This window comes from Mauremys reevesii, linkage group 7, assembly GCF_016161935.1.
Source record: "Mauremys reevesii isolate NIE-2019 linkage group 7, ASM1616193v1, whole genome shotgun sequence".
Taxonomy (NCBI): Eukaryota; Metazoa; Chordata; order Testudines; family Geoemydidae; genus Mauremys; species Mauremys reevesii.
In genome coordinates, this window is record NC_052629.1 from 48393740 (window position 1) to 48408601 (window position 14862).

The 14862-nt window shown below is 39.6% G+C and overlaps 1 protein-coding gene across 2 annotated transcripts in view; it reads left to right on the forward strand.

Annotated features, from left to right (window-relative positions):
* ANK3 (ankyrin 3) overlaps positions 1 to 14862 on the forward strand; it is a 554530-nt gene that overhangs the window by 496977 nt on the left and 42691 nt on the right. For both annotated transcript variants that reach the window (XM_039480795.1, XM_039480796.1), the window contains 8 exons: positions 486 to 697; positions 2349 to 2556; positions 3209 to 3305; positions 5005 to 5233; positions 6794 to 6919; positions 8020 to 8142; positions 8604 to 8630; positions 10400 to 10481. In XM_039480795.1, the coding sequence (XP_039336729.1) occupies positions 486 to 697; positions 2349 to 2556; positions 3209 to 3305; positions 5005 to 5233; positions 6794 to 6919; positions 8020 to 8142; positions 8604 to 8630; positions 10400 to 10481 (1104 nt within the window). The remainder of the gene's footprint in view (positions 1 to 485; positions 698 to 2348; positions 2557 to 3208; positions 3306 to 5004; positions 5234 to 6793; positions 6920 to 8019; positions 8143 to 8603; positions 8631 to 10399; positions 10482 to 14862) is intronic.

A 14862-nucleotide genomic window follows, 5' to 3' on the forward strand; every position in this document is an offset into this window, starting at 1 on the left:
TATTGGCTGCTATGACAACTGTGAGACTATCCCAGGTGGTTACTGTCTCAAATTACATGGCTAGTCACTCTCTAGAGCTGTTTGGGCAGGAATTGGAAGTTAGACAATTGGAAATTAGTCCAGTGTTATGGACTGACCATGACTTTTTGCATTTTGGATGTTGGGGCACGCCTATGATATCAGGGCAAGGGGATGCATTCTGATGGCCTGGCCCAAAAGACCCTGAGCCTTCCTTCACCTGAGTGACAAGTGAAAAAGCGTTTGATGATCTCATTGTCAGGAACATCAAATTCACACAAATGTTAAAAATAAAACAATCAAAACCCATTTGTTCTTCTATTTAAAAAAGCCTTCTTGGACTTTTGAGTCTGGTGTGGAATTCAGCTTTTCCACAATACAGAATAAAGCTGTGCACTCTTAAATATTTATGTACAGTATTTGCAGGTATATTATATGTGAATATTTTAATGTATTTTTCCCCACAGAGCTGGATAGTGCTGAGGAACTAGAGAAGAAGCGTATCTGTAGAATCATCACGAAGGATTTTCCTCAGTACTTTGCAGTGGTTTCACGAATTAAGCAAGAAAGTAACCAGATTGGTCCTGAGGGAGGTGTTTTGAGCAGTACAACTGTGCCTCATGTCCAAGCATCCTTCCCAGAGGGTGCTCTTACCAAAAGAATTCGAGTTGGCCTTCAGGTAATAGACCACACCTACCATAGTCATTTTAATATGCAAAATCTAGAGCTGCAATTTTTAATCTGTGGGGTGAATGACTCACAAGGATATGTCTAGTAGGTGACATCACTGACTGAGAGCTGGTAAAGCCTGTGGTGACTAGGACACAGGGCTCCTAAACCCACCACACAGGGCTCCTGCACCCCACTTCCTACTGGGACTGGGGCTGGGGCTGCTACCTGCCCTGCTTCTATCTCACCACCTAGTCTGGGAGCTGTTCCACCACCCACACAGTGCTCAGCATTGTGGCAGAGGAAGTGGCTCCCATGTTCTGTTTATCTATCTTCATAGCACCAGCCACCTACCCCCATGCCAGTAGCACCAGCATCCATCCTTCCTACCCTTTTGTGTGTTAATACAGCTAAATGTACATGTATACATCTAGGAACAACAAATGTAGGCCATATTTACATGATGATGGATTCTGTCCAGAAAGCAATGACTCTGAAAAAGATTTGGGGGTGTTGGTGAATATTCACTGAACATGAGCTTCCAGTGCAATGCTGTGGCCAACAGGACTAAAGTGATCCTTGGATGCATAAAGGGGAATCTCAAGTAAGAATAGAGAGGTTATTTTACCTCTATATTTGGCATTGGTGCAACCAGTTCTAAAATACTGTGTCCAATTCTGATGTCCACAATTCAAGAAGGATGTTGACAAATTGGAGAGTCTTTGGAGAAGAGCCACGAGAATCTATTAATCTAAATCCTTGTAGCACCAACTCTCCACCCCAGCCAGGAGCTCTGCATGTAAGTTGTAAGGAAGCTGCAGTGGGCCCAGAGAGAATTTCTGTGGCAGAAGATCAACCTATGGCTAGTATACATAGCACTTTGCTGTCCCCTATAGCACAGGGCTATGCTTGGGGATGGGAGAGGCTGTAGTGCTTAAGACTATATCTACTCTGGGCTGCAGAGCATCCCATATGCATCTGTGGGGAGTCTGCAGAGGTGGTTTAAAGCTTCCTTAAAAATGGAGCACAGAATCTAAAGAAACCTTCCTTCTTGCTGGTTTCTGCTAATTATCATTTATTGGGGGGTGTTGGCATTTTTCACAACAAAATTATTTGTCCAGTTGATTTGGTGGGTTCATTAAATAAGAGCTTAGTTTTAGATTGCTTTGCTCGGAACTTGTGCTGGTGAAACATTTTAACCATCATCTTTGCAGATCACCATATAGTGCAGTTAGATAATGGAACAGGTGACAAATCAGTGCCCTGTTGTCCAGTGAGAAACTTTCGGGAAAAGTAATGAAACAATTTGATTCATAAAAGCATCCAAAATGTCTGATTCAAAATTTATCCTAACTTATTTGTTCTAGAAATTAGACTTGAAATTGAAGAACAGATTTCTTATGAGATTTCTGCTACTTTTTGGTTGAACTTTAGTTCAGAAGTGATGCAAGAATTGTGTTGCTTTTCTCGCTGTAATTTGGTGCATTAATGATTACTGTGTAGATAGAGCCCCAGGAAAGGCACATTTTAAGAAGGCCAAGGAATAAGTAAAACAGGACAAACAGAAAATAAAAAGAATTGAGTTCTCATTTTGGAAGAATTCTGGTGGGCTAACACAAATTTTTATCTCAAGATATGAAATTCCTTCTCTATGTTGACAGGCTCAACCAGTTCCAGATGAGATTGTCAAAAAAATCCTCGGAAACAAAGCAACTTTCAGCCCCATTGTCACTGTGGAACCAAGAAGAAGAAAATTTCATAAACCTATAACAATGACAATTCCTGTGCCACCCCCTTCAGGAGAAGGTGTGACCAATGGATACAAAGGAGACACCACACCTAGCCTTCGACTTTTATGTAGCATTACAGGTTAGGCAAGAATCTTTGCAAAGGTTACTATAACAATAATGCATCCACATTCATTTGTTATACATTTCAAATATAGCTTTCCAGTGAGGAAAGCCATTGATAGTTTCAAGTATTGAAACCAGTAGGATTAAAAATAGTACTCAAATGCCTGATGCAAAGCCCATGGAAGTCGTTGGAAAGACTGCCACTGAGTCAGTGGGCCTTGACTTTGGCCTTGTGTCATTATCCACGTTAGAGGAAACTTTACAGCAACAAACATTTTATGACATTTTATTAAGTGTTCAATATGAAGAATCTTTCCATTGACAACTGCATACATATAGATAAAAATCCAATATGGATGCAGTCCTGATCCTATTGATTGCAGTGAGAGTCTAGCCACTAAGTTCAGTTGGGCCAGGATGTTACCCAGAATGTAACATGAGTAGAATGTGTATCTTTCTACATTAGAATCAGTTTCAGATATGTATGTATTATATTACTGTTCAGATGTATGAGAGCAATAGTAACTTCTGTTTACATGTGAAGCAAAAGAACTCAGTGTGGAAGTGTTCTTCTGCAATCCGTTTAAAAAAAAGCTTGAAGATTCATGGTACATGTTTGGTTTTTAAAATAAAATTGTTTATGATTTACGTGTGACTTATTTTCACAGGAGGGACTTCACCTGCTCAGTGGGAAGATATCACAGGAACCACTCCATTGACGTTTGTAAATGACTGTGTTTCTTTCACGACCAACGTTTCAGCCAGGTATGGGAATGCAAAATACCAAACAGACCCAATTATTTGTTTCCTTACATAGGAAAAATAGGGTTTTTCCCCGCAGCTTTCCATGATTCTTAAATAAGGTTGATAAAGAAATAAAAGGTCAGATCCTTAGCTGGTGAAAATTGGAGTAGCTCTGTTGACTGTATTGACTTATACCAGCTGATGATTTGGCCCAATAACTTGCTGTACTATTTTTAATAGCAAAAATAGCTTAGTATCACTGTCTTTTATTGGTAGTTCACAGGATTAGCAAAATGTTGGAGTTTGTACATAATATTTCAGAAAAGAAAAGCTGTTTTGATAGGACATTAATGTTGCACAGCTAAGCATTCCATGTTTAGGAAACGCCATGGTTCAGACTGCATGTGAAACCTTAGCTCTGCTCCTTCGTATGCATTACGAAACAGTCTTTAATGGCAGTTTTCACATACTGTTTCTCTACAATTACAATACAATACCATACAGGCTTTTTGTATAACATTTACAAAGTACATAGCTGCTCTCCCAAACACTCCTTCATACCTTTAGTACATTTCTCATTATACTGCTATGTTTAGCTACACCCAGAAACCAAGCCTGGAAAACTTTGGCCAAAATGTGAATGGTTTTGAAAGTTACGAGCAACTGAACTTAGGAGAACTGGAAACTCTCATGCATCCTCACTATAGCAGTCACTGCCACACTTGTTATAATAAATAATGTTTCTGCACATCCTTTCTTGCTCTCTGGGACAGCATGAACTATACCCTGGGAAATATCCCACACAAATCATCTGTCAGGAAAGGAAAATAATCCCTCTTTCTCTGTGCCGGTTTTGAACATTTACGTGACAGTGGTTCACAAGTTCCCAGACCACTGAGTTGCAATCAACCGTTGGATGGCCAACAAACAGCAAATACAAACCAAAGACTGCAAACCAAGTGTATATAAAAGTGTTTCATTTGAGGGATTGTTACATACATAACAAGCTCTTTTATACTGTGGAAAAATGTCTTCCTCTGCCCCCCTAACGTCCCTGACTTGTGGGTGTACTAATTGTCACCATGCTCCAAAACTTAATCAGAGAAGGAGACAATATAATATCTGTCCTGTAGCAAGCCTCCTTTCTTGCATATGCAATTTATGTATCATGAGTTTTCTATACCGCAGACCATGGATTTGGCTGTACATTATTCAATATGGCCTCCCATCTCACTCTGAGTGCGGCTGACAGTTTATTTTAATGAAGGTTAGATATGGGTACTGGTGGACCTCACAGAGGTACAATGCAAGATACAATTTAGATGGCACTTAGCCACAAAAATCACACCGTCTACCCAGGTTTGGCCTGAAGGGTACTCAGAATGAGCAATTACAGGAGACACCAACAAAGGGTCACCCAAAGATGCAAATTCCACCAACCCAGACCACCTCACTTTCACTCATCTAAAGCACTGTAAGGAAAGCTCTGCCTTTGCCAATGGGAAATTTTCAGAAACTGCATTCATCCAAAATGTCTGGGGAATCATGGAAGCCAATGAACACAATGATTTCTCTTTGCCTTCCCTGAAAAGTAATCTCCATTCTGGCCCATCACCATTAGCAGAGACCACAGTTGTTCTTTGCTGATGGAACAGAGTTTCTTTATAAAGATTTGGCCAGTGTTTTGTGAAACAAACTCCTGTTGTCTTTTCTATTTCAGATTTTGGCTTGCAGACTGCCATCAGGTACTAGAAACTGTCGGCCTCGCCACACAGCTTTATAGGGAATTAATATGTGTTCCTTATATGGCCAAGTTTGTGATATTTGCCAAAATGAATGACCCCGTGGAATCTAATTTGCGTTGCTTCTGCATGACTGATGATAAAGTGGACAAAACTTTGGAGCAACAAGAGAATTTTGAAGAAGTTGCAAGAAGTAAAGATATCGAGGTATATTTCATATTAACAGCAGCTCAGATTATTCCCTTCCTCTGGAGTGTAGAGAATCTATGCTCTAGTTCAACTCTACAAGAGCAGGCAGGGTTCCAGGATCTCACACAAGAGGTTCACAACCACTATAAGCCAGCTATATGAAGGCTCACAGTGAGCAGGGGTGAAAGTAATTAAGGAATTTACCGCAGGGCCGGAGTCCTGAGCGGGCAGCAGGGGGTCCCTTGGGTGGAAGGGGCGGGGCCTTTAAATCCCAAGGCCCTTTAAACCAGAGATTTAAAGGTCCCTGGGCTCCAGGTGTGGTAGCGGTGGCTGGGAGCCCCAGGCCCTTTAAATCACCGCTGGAACCCCATGGTAGCGGTAGCTGTGGTGGCAGCCGGGAGCCCCGGGGCTCCGACAGCGACTTAAAGGGCCCGGAGCTCCTGGCTGCTGCCGCAGCTACCACTACCATGGGGCTTCAGCAGCGGGGCTCTGGCAGCGATTTAAAGGGCCCGGGGCTCCCAGCCACTGCCACTACCCCTATCCCGGGGCTCCGATGGCAATTTAAAGGGCCCGGGACTGCAGTAGTGGCAGCCGGGAGCCCCAGGACCTTGAAATCGCTGCCGGAGCCCCATGGTAGCTGTAGCTGCGGTGACGACTGGGAGCCCTGGGGCTCTGGTGGTGATTTAAAGGGCCCAGGGCTCCGTCTGCTGCCGGGAGCCCAGGGCCCTTTTAAATTGTCCGCCTGGGGAAGCTGCCCCCTGCAGTTATGGTAGGCTGTGTACCGGCTCTTGCTGGTATGCTGTACTGGACCGGACCAGCTTCTTTTCACCTCTGACAGTGAGGCTGTGTGAAGAAACTCTTTGGAAGTGCGCTAAGCAGGATAAAGGGACAGGACTTGAGAAACCATCTTTACATAGGTCCTGCAGTCCTTCTGCCTATTGGGAGTGGGGAGGTAATGCAAAGGACTCTGGAGTAGCTGCTGTAGAGCAGCCGCCAGGGGTGCTGAGAGCCAATGAACTAAACTGTAAACACTGTATATAATAGAAACCACTTCAAGTCAGGGGGTGTTGCAGCATGCCCTCCCCTCACCTGCACCCCTAGTTCCTATGGCAGCTGCACTCCTGCTTCATAGCTTGGTGGGTTAGAATTCCTCCCTCCTTGTCCACATAGAGATCTCCAGCACGCAGTTGGCTGGTTTGTTTGGGATTTTTGAGGCAAAGGGCGTTTCTTGTGAAAAATCATGTAATATACACTTTTCCCTCAGAGAATCCTATGATGTAGCTAATTATAAAGATATCCATATCTATTGAATTGGAGCTATATTTTTAAAAAATAACTTTAGCAATTAGAATGTTTAAAAAATAGTTTTAATTAATCAGCTGCACTTACAGTGTCATATTATAAGTACCACAGTACTGTTGAATTAGATCCGTGTTGAACATGTGTTAAGTTGATGCATTCCTAGCTAAATGAGGAGTTATGATGTTGGAAGAAATGGTGGTATATGTTTGTGCATGTATCATATACCATTAAAATATATTTTACTCACTTTCAATTTCTGTCTTTTTGCTTTGATAGGTTCTGGAAGGAAAACCCATTTATGTTGATTGCTATGGAAATCTGGCCCCTTTGACAAAAGGAGGACAACAGCTTGTTTTTAATTTTTATGCTTTCAAGGAAAATAGACTGCCATTCTCTATTAAGGTAAAAATAAACCCCACAGATTTCTTAGTTGAGGAAATGTTTTCCTCATGTAGTAATATTGATTCTGTCTAATATGAATAGTCTGCCCCTGAGAAGTAAGTATTATTATATTTTAGCAGGTAGGTAATTTGGAACAGAGTTTATAAGTGATTTCATGAAACCATAGAAGGAATCACTGTCAGGGCTGGGATCAGAATACATGCTATTCTGATTCACAGTCCTTTGCCAGAACCATGCCTCGGACTAGACGTGTTCTCTTAAGCCTTCTAGCTGCAGGGTACGTTATTTCATCTACCCAAATGACAGGAGTGAGATAATACATGATCCAGATTTTCAGCTCTAGCCTCTTGTTTTTACATGTGCAGTTGATAGTGCTTCCCAAAAGTGAGTGCACATACATATGTAATCACCTATTTTGTGGGTGCAAATGAAAGTCATGGTCACTTTTGTGAGTGCAAGTCATTGCATATACAAAACTGAGCAGAGAGAAATGCAGGTGGGTTGAAAACTCAATCCAATTTACCTACAGGAGTATTTCTCCTGGAGTGATGCCACTCAGCACGGTGCCGTGCACTGGTGCTAGAAACAGTTTTGGAAACTTGTTTGCAGTGGAACAAAAACCCAAGGCTGGCCCAATAATCTAATCGTAGTTACAACTTTCTTCCCCACGAAAAGCTGCAAGTTGGGTTCCGGCTGAGTTCCTTTGGTCTTCAATTGATGTGGTTACTAGATAGCTTCTGATGGAAGGGAACACCACCTGTTACTCTGCAACAGCTTTCTCTAGCTGTCCAAACTAATTCTGATGGTCTCCAATGGGAGCCACACTCAACACTCCTTTTGCAAGAAGAGGCCCCTCAGGGACTTTGACTTCTCACATGTTCTTTGTCGGGGAAACAGACCATGTTAAATGTAATGCAAAAACATACATTTCATATAGGGTGACCAGATGTCCTGATTTTATAGGGACAGTCCCGATATTTGGGGCTTTTTCTTACATAGGCTCTTGTTACTCCCCATCCGTCTCGATTTTTCACACTTGCTGTCTGGTCACCCTAATTTCAAACAATTAAGTCAAACTACTGTATGATGAATTTTTCTAGATTAGAGACACCAGCCAAGAGCCTTGTGGTCGTTTATCATTTTTGAAAGAACCAAAGACTACAAAAGGACTGCCACAAACAGCTGTTTGCAACTTAAATATTACTCTTCCAGCACACAAAAAGGTATTTCTGCCAGCACTCTGTTTTGTTTTGTTTAACTTTTAGTTTAACTTTTTTTGCTAGTAATAAAGAAATCCTGTGAAATGCTAGTAATGGGAATGCTTTGTAATATGATTAAGGCTGTTATAAATTTATGTTGTATTCGTTTTTTGTATATAGAAAGCTTTTAAAGTCTCTTGTTACTGTGGTGTCAAGTTCCTATTATTTTTATGATTGAGTCCTCTGTTTACAGCTCATGCTTCAGCTTACAGTTCATAGATTTTATGCATTCAGTAATGTCGTGTTGATTTGCACTTGATGTAAGATTTTTTTTTTCTTTTATGTTGACATTTTGGGTTTGCTTTGGCTTATAAATCAGCTTGCATTTTGTGCTCCCAACTTGGTCCTTTTCATATCCTGATATTCTTTTCCCTGCTGTCCATTATAATATTCCTTGTCTCTGCAATGCACCTTGGAACCAAAAGGAAACAGAGTCAGATCAAGATGATGAGGTAATATAAACACTCTCTTCTGTTTTTATTTTCTTCAGAATTAGTGCAGAAAGATAAATATGTTCTAGAAAAGTGTTACAGTATCTTTTAATTATAGCAGTGAATATTAACAATATATACTACACATCTATGTTCTGTTGTCAAGAAATAAAAGTGCAGGCATGTGATGAAATAAGATCATATGTTATAAATTTAAATGCAGTATATGCTAATATTCTGAACTTCAGCTCACTTTATGCTTAGAGTGTAAATTATATAATTTATAGCATACAAGCTAAATTCATCCTTCATATAGCTGAAGTCAGTGTAATTACATACACCAGGGATGAATTAGGCCTCTTATGTTACTAAACATTCAGTATTTCCCTAAACTGTATTTCTGTAAACCCTTTAAACATTGGCCTATTGTATTTTCATTCCTGAAAATAACCCCTATTTTTTTTAAAAAGTATTTTAGTGTATCTGTTTTGAAATAAGCTTCAGATCTCCAAAGCTTAAAAATCCACACCTTGTCACAGGTTTTAACAGAAAATATCTCTCTTTAGTAATCTTAATGAAGTTGTCACAGGTCAGGAGATGAAACTTATTTTATGCACTAAGGGATACAGTGAGTTTTAAGACACTAGAAATAGAAAAGCTAGTATAGAAACATCAGATACATATCCATTTTATCAGAAGAAGAGTTCTTTGTGTGTAGCCCTCTGTTTCTGACTCCTAATAAATAACATTAGTCACCTGCTGGCTAAAATCAAATAAGAGTCAATACATCAAAAAGATAACCATATAATTTGGTTTTCATTTGACTTGTGCCTGGTGAGTTATTTTATAGGTATCTCAATAGTTTTCTTTCCAAACAAACTATATTTTTGGAGACATAATCAAATTAACTGATTTCTGTGAATGACTTTTAATATTAATAAATAGAGTTGCAAAAATACCACAGTAACTGCTATGCCATTAGACACAGTAACTTATGATGCAACTTACTAGTTAGCAATTGTATTCTGCTTTCTAATATACATCTCTGCGTTCTGTGCATATTAAAAAAATACCCTTTCATGCCTTTTTTGTCCTTAATGTACTAACTTTAAAGTAAGCGTACATTGTGGTTTATGTGCTTTCAAGCCAGATTAATGTTGGGAGAGGTATTTGATCAGCCTAAATTATACTCTTATTAATGTTTTATGTCTGTATCTGTAGTCTTTTATGTTGATTCTTCTGTTTCTAACCAAAATACAGAAAAATAAATCATGCCATTTTAAGTAGTGTGGAATAGATTACTAAAAGATAATGGGATTTTACAGTATTTAGGTAATATGGGGCTAGACTGTGACTGTAGACAGTGCCCTGAACTAAATGTACTGTGTTCACAGCACCACCTCCGAAGTATACCTGGGAGATGACATAGCCCTCTGAGTTACAATTCCTTCCCTTCTTTCCTGCCTCCTCCAGAGGATTAGTAATTTACTGCTGGTTTATATTACCAGCTAATTATTAGCCTTCTCCCCAAAAATGGCTTAGCTGCATTGGCCAGCAAGCAGGAATGGAGCCAAGCGTTTGCCCATTGCCTACCATCTGCTATGTAGGGGGAAATGCAACCATATAGCCCTGCTTCCTCCTGTGTGCCCTCATCAAGCTGTAAGAGTGGATTCTTATTCCCTTGTGCGGGTGTGTAGTCCAAGTATGATCTAGCCCACTAGACTGAGATATCATAATAAAGCTATTCACAATATTTGAAAGGTACCAAGTGGAAATGTGTTTTGTTGCAGACGGAGAAAACAGACCGGCGTCAAAGCTTTGTCTCTCTTGCTTTACGTAAGCGCTACAGCTATCTGACTGAGCCTGGAATGAGTGAGTTCCATAACAAACCTACTAATACCATATATACCTACTTTTAAGAAGAAGAGACATTTTTTCTATAAATGTTGCACTTAGTGTCATTTGAAAAAAATAATAGAAAAATTTTGTATAGCTAAACTTTTGGATGGTCTGTGAGCCTCTGCATTGTGAGAGCTTGGAGAATCCTTACTGACAAGCAGCATGCTCCAGTTAAAGTAAATAAAAAATAATCATAAAAAAGCCACATAATTTATTGGCTAGAGCATGGGCAACTGAATTGAAAAGTATTTTCCAAAAGACAGTCTGTGCCTCCTCCCTTCAAAACATTAATTAATGAAATCTGGCTGTATCACAGTAAGAACATAAGAACATAAGAAAGGCCGTACCGGGTCAGACCAAAGGTCCATCTAGCCCAGTATCTGTCTACCGACAGTGGCCAATGCCAGGTGCCCCTGAGGGAGTGAACCTAACAGGCAATGATCAAGTGATCTCTCTCCTGCCATCCATCTCCATCCTCTGACGAACAGAGGCTAGGGACACCATTCTTACCCATCCTGGCTAATAGCCATTTATGGACTTAGCCACCATGAATTTATCCAGTCCCCTTTTAAACATTGTTATAGTCCTAGCCTTCACAACCTCCTCAGGTAAGGAGTTCCACAAGTTGACTGTGCGCTGCGTGAAGAAGAACTTCCTTTTATTTGTTTTAAACCTGCTGCCTATTAAGTGATGCATTAGATATAGGAATGGGCAAAACTCAGTGGGGTTGGAAGGTTCCTTTCAGATAAAATGTTTGACTTTTTTTATTCAGTTTATTTGAGCTCCTTCTTATTTTATATCTTCTTCCTCTCTCTCCCCATTTTCTCCCATATTCCATAGAGCCTTTCCTTCTACTCAGTCAGAGTTTTCTCTTCTACCCCCATCTCCTTGACCTGATCCATTGCCCTGCTTCCTTTTCTCTCTTTAAGTACAATAATGTCTCTGACAACCTTTGCTTCCCTCCCAAGTCAGAATGTGGTCATTCTTGTGTTTTTCTCTTCTCTTTAAGCAGCCAGTCAAACTTCTCATTCCCTGAACTCCAATGGCCCTTCGATATAATTTCATAAAATCCATTTACAAATCTCATCAAGTCTGGTAATTCCTGCTGTAGCTGCTATTTAAAGATCTTGTGAGCTCTGTGGGGTTTTGAGGTGCTCCAGAATGCATTGTGCTTCTCAGACACTGGAGAAGACCTGAAGTATATAAGATCTGATGACAGCACCTGGCTTTATGAGACTACCAAACTAGCTGAGACCTCATACTGGACTCTGAGATATCATCAAAGATTTGTTGGGAATTAAGAGAGACAGAGGGAAAGGTTTGGCTATGGTATCTGGAATGAGTTTGGAGCTTGTATATGTCTTTTTCAGCTGGCTCTCCGTGTGAAATTAAAATAAATCTTATATTGATTTACCAAAAGTAAAGTCACAGTTGCAAAAAGAGGTGGGTAAAAAACCCTTAAATGAAATTGTAATCCAAGAATGGGAGGAAGGGTTTAATCAAGCTATAAAAGTCTCTCTTCGTTCTTTTAATATTCCATTTCCTATTGATTTGTAGAGTGGTAGATGATCTACTCCAGACTTTTAACTCAATTATGTTTTCCCAGAAGTTTGGAAAGAAAAAAGTTGTTTTTATTTTGATTTCTTTTCACTTTTTCATTTTCACCTCCAAAGAATATGTCTTAACTCAAAAATCAAGACTGCTCAGCGGACAGAAATCCATAAGGTCACATAACCAGAGGAGACAAAACCTACTAGCTAGAAGCTGATATTTAAGGTTAAGAACTCCCAGAGGGCACCAAGGAAAACAGATTGGTGATAGGCCCAGCACACTAAACCTTGCCACCATCCATCATGGCTGGTAGAGGGTGTTTAAAGTGGCTTCCCACCAAAGTGTTGTCTTTGGACTTGGGTGGGTCATTTTCATATTGTCTTTGGGATGTTCTCCCTCTCTTTTACTCCTCCCCACATCTGCTCAGATACGGGGAGCACCAGTTTCTTTTCCTCACCTCTCTCTGGCTGCTGAAAAAGGAGAAGATACTCAGTCTGGACCTGTACCTACTGTCAGTGAAGATGACAGCAGAACTCTCACTGGTTTCAGTGGACTTTTTTTCTCCTCCGCCCTGCTGCAACAGTCTGTGTGATAGGGACAATGGTATTTCACTGCTGAGGTGTTCTGCTAATATTTAAAGCAGAAAGGTAGAAGAGCACTGATCTAAGGGACTCTGCTCTGCCTTATACAGATGTTTCAGGCAGAATAGGGAGCACTCCTGTGAACTAGAATCTGATCTCTAGCCTGGCTATATGCTTCAAGTAAATTGTGAATAGAGCATCATTCTGTTGGGCAGACTTACATATGCTCAGTCACCATTTCCATTCACCTGTAGCAAGTGAGGAAGTGGGAATAACACACTATAGGATATGCATTAGGTAGGAGGTCTCCACTTGTCATGTGCATAGTGGGGTGTGAGGCTAAGGGCCAAATTCATTCAGTACCCAGGACGTGCAGATATGTAAAACAACTGCTCTCTCTGAAATATGCTATTCCACTTAGAAAATGACAAAATTGAGTTTTTTATTTTTTAAAAATCAGTACTAAAGCCATATTTTTTCTAGACCACACAGTTATCTCATAACTGCGTGTGCCATTAACTTCGTCAATGAGGTTGCTTCCTTGGCCCAGTCGTTTTTCTCAAGTGTAATATGAAGTATAGACAAGGCATTTTTTAAATATCTAAATACATGATGTAATGGAGAAAAGAATATTTGCAATTAGGAGAGACTGCTATTGGATTTATTGTCTCACTAAATTGTAGTGGTAAGACTGTCGTGATACAACATACCAAGAGTCTAGTGGCATTTACAGATACTTTAAGTGTAGAGCAAATTATTTTTATTTCATTACTGCCCTTCACTATTGTGTTGGCTTATTATTTTTTGGATTTGTGACTGCTTTTGAATCTTGGCAGCTACTCCTAATAAATCACTGTGGTAGAATTTATTTAATGAAGTTTTTCAGAGAGGGGAAATGATAGCGTAAGGAGTGGTCAGACTTTAGTTTTAAAATGCTTTCAATGGCTGTCTTCTGGAATAGACTGTGCCAGTATGCCCAGTATTCAAGCTCTCTACAACCTAAATATTCTAATACTACAATAGCATTACCTAGTCAAAGCATCTATACATCTTTGCTGGGTATTTGTAGGCCCACCACAGTTTCTCATTCTGGGATATGGGCCTATGGTGTGCTGAACATCTTTTTTATCTAAGCTTGTGTGACATAACTTTAGTAACTTAATGTGAGTCTTATTGTGTTTCTTTCACATTGAATTATTGTCTAGCTATAAGACAGACCAAACAGCTTTGATAAATTGTCAGTATAACTTCAGACAAAGGTGTGCGGAATAGGTAGTTGGAATATTTTAGCTCCATTACTAACACCAAGTAAAGAAATTGTGCCTAAAAGTTATTTTACTTATTTGTGGAAGAACTCTCTGAATGTCATTGCTGTATCAGAGGATATGGAAGCTGTAATGTCATTCCCAGAAATACTGCCTTCTGGATTGGTAACTGCAGCCAGTGACTTCAAAATCTGACTGGCCCTACTGATTTGGTTTGCAATGCCTGTGAATACATTGGTCCTTTTGGGGGATGCTCATAGTTAACAGATTTGTCTTGGCCAGATCATCTCTACTTACTATATTGTTCTTCAAGTACTTATCTAATGTTACATTTTGAGAAATGTAAAGTTGAACAGGTCTTTCTTTGAGCTGATACAAGAAATCTCCTCAAAAGGAGCAAAACACTACATCTTGTAGAAAAAGTGTACTCTTCTTTTAAATGCCTCTTATGAAAATATTTATTTACATGTTGTGCATAATACAGCATATAAAATGTATTACTTCATTTGCTTGTTTTGACATGGTATACTATGCATGAGTAAAGTGTTTGAGTTGCTTTGCTTGCTCACGTTTATCATAAATCATATTTTCATGTATGACAAATGCTACTTAAAATCATTTCATTTCAAGTTTTTCTTTAGTTTGACCAAACAAAAGGAATAGCGCATGAAAAAAATGCAAAAGGTTCCTTTTTATTTTTCTATTTTTTTTAATTCTTGACTCAGAAAAGTTCTTGCTCTTATTGGCTTTGTGAGCGTGAAGCATATACGAATTGTGCATGGATAGATAAAGATTTGAATATATTCCAGTTGCTTCACAGTTTGCACATCAATTGCCTGTCACTTAAAGGTATTTTGGGTTCTGCATGAAATAGTTTTGAGTGGTTTTCAAAAAGGATTTTAGCTATTTAATGTCATTCTACACAAGTTTATATTGTTTTATATAGGTACAATATAT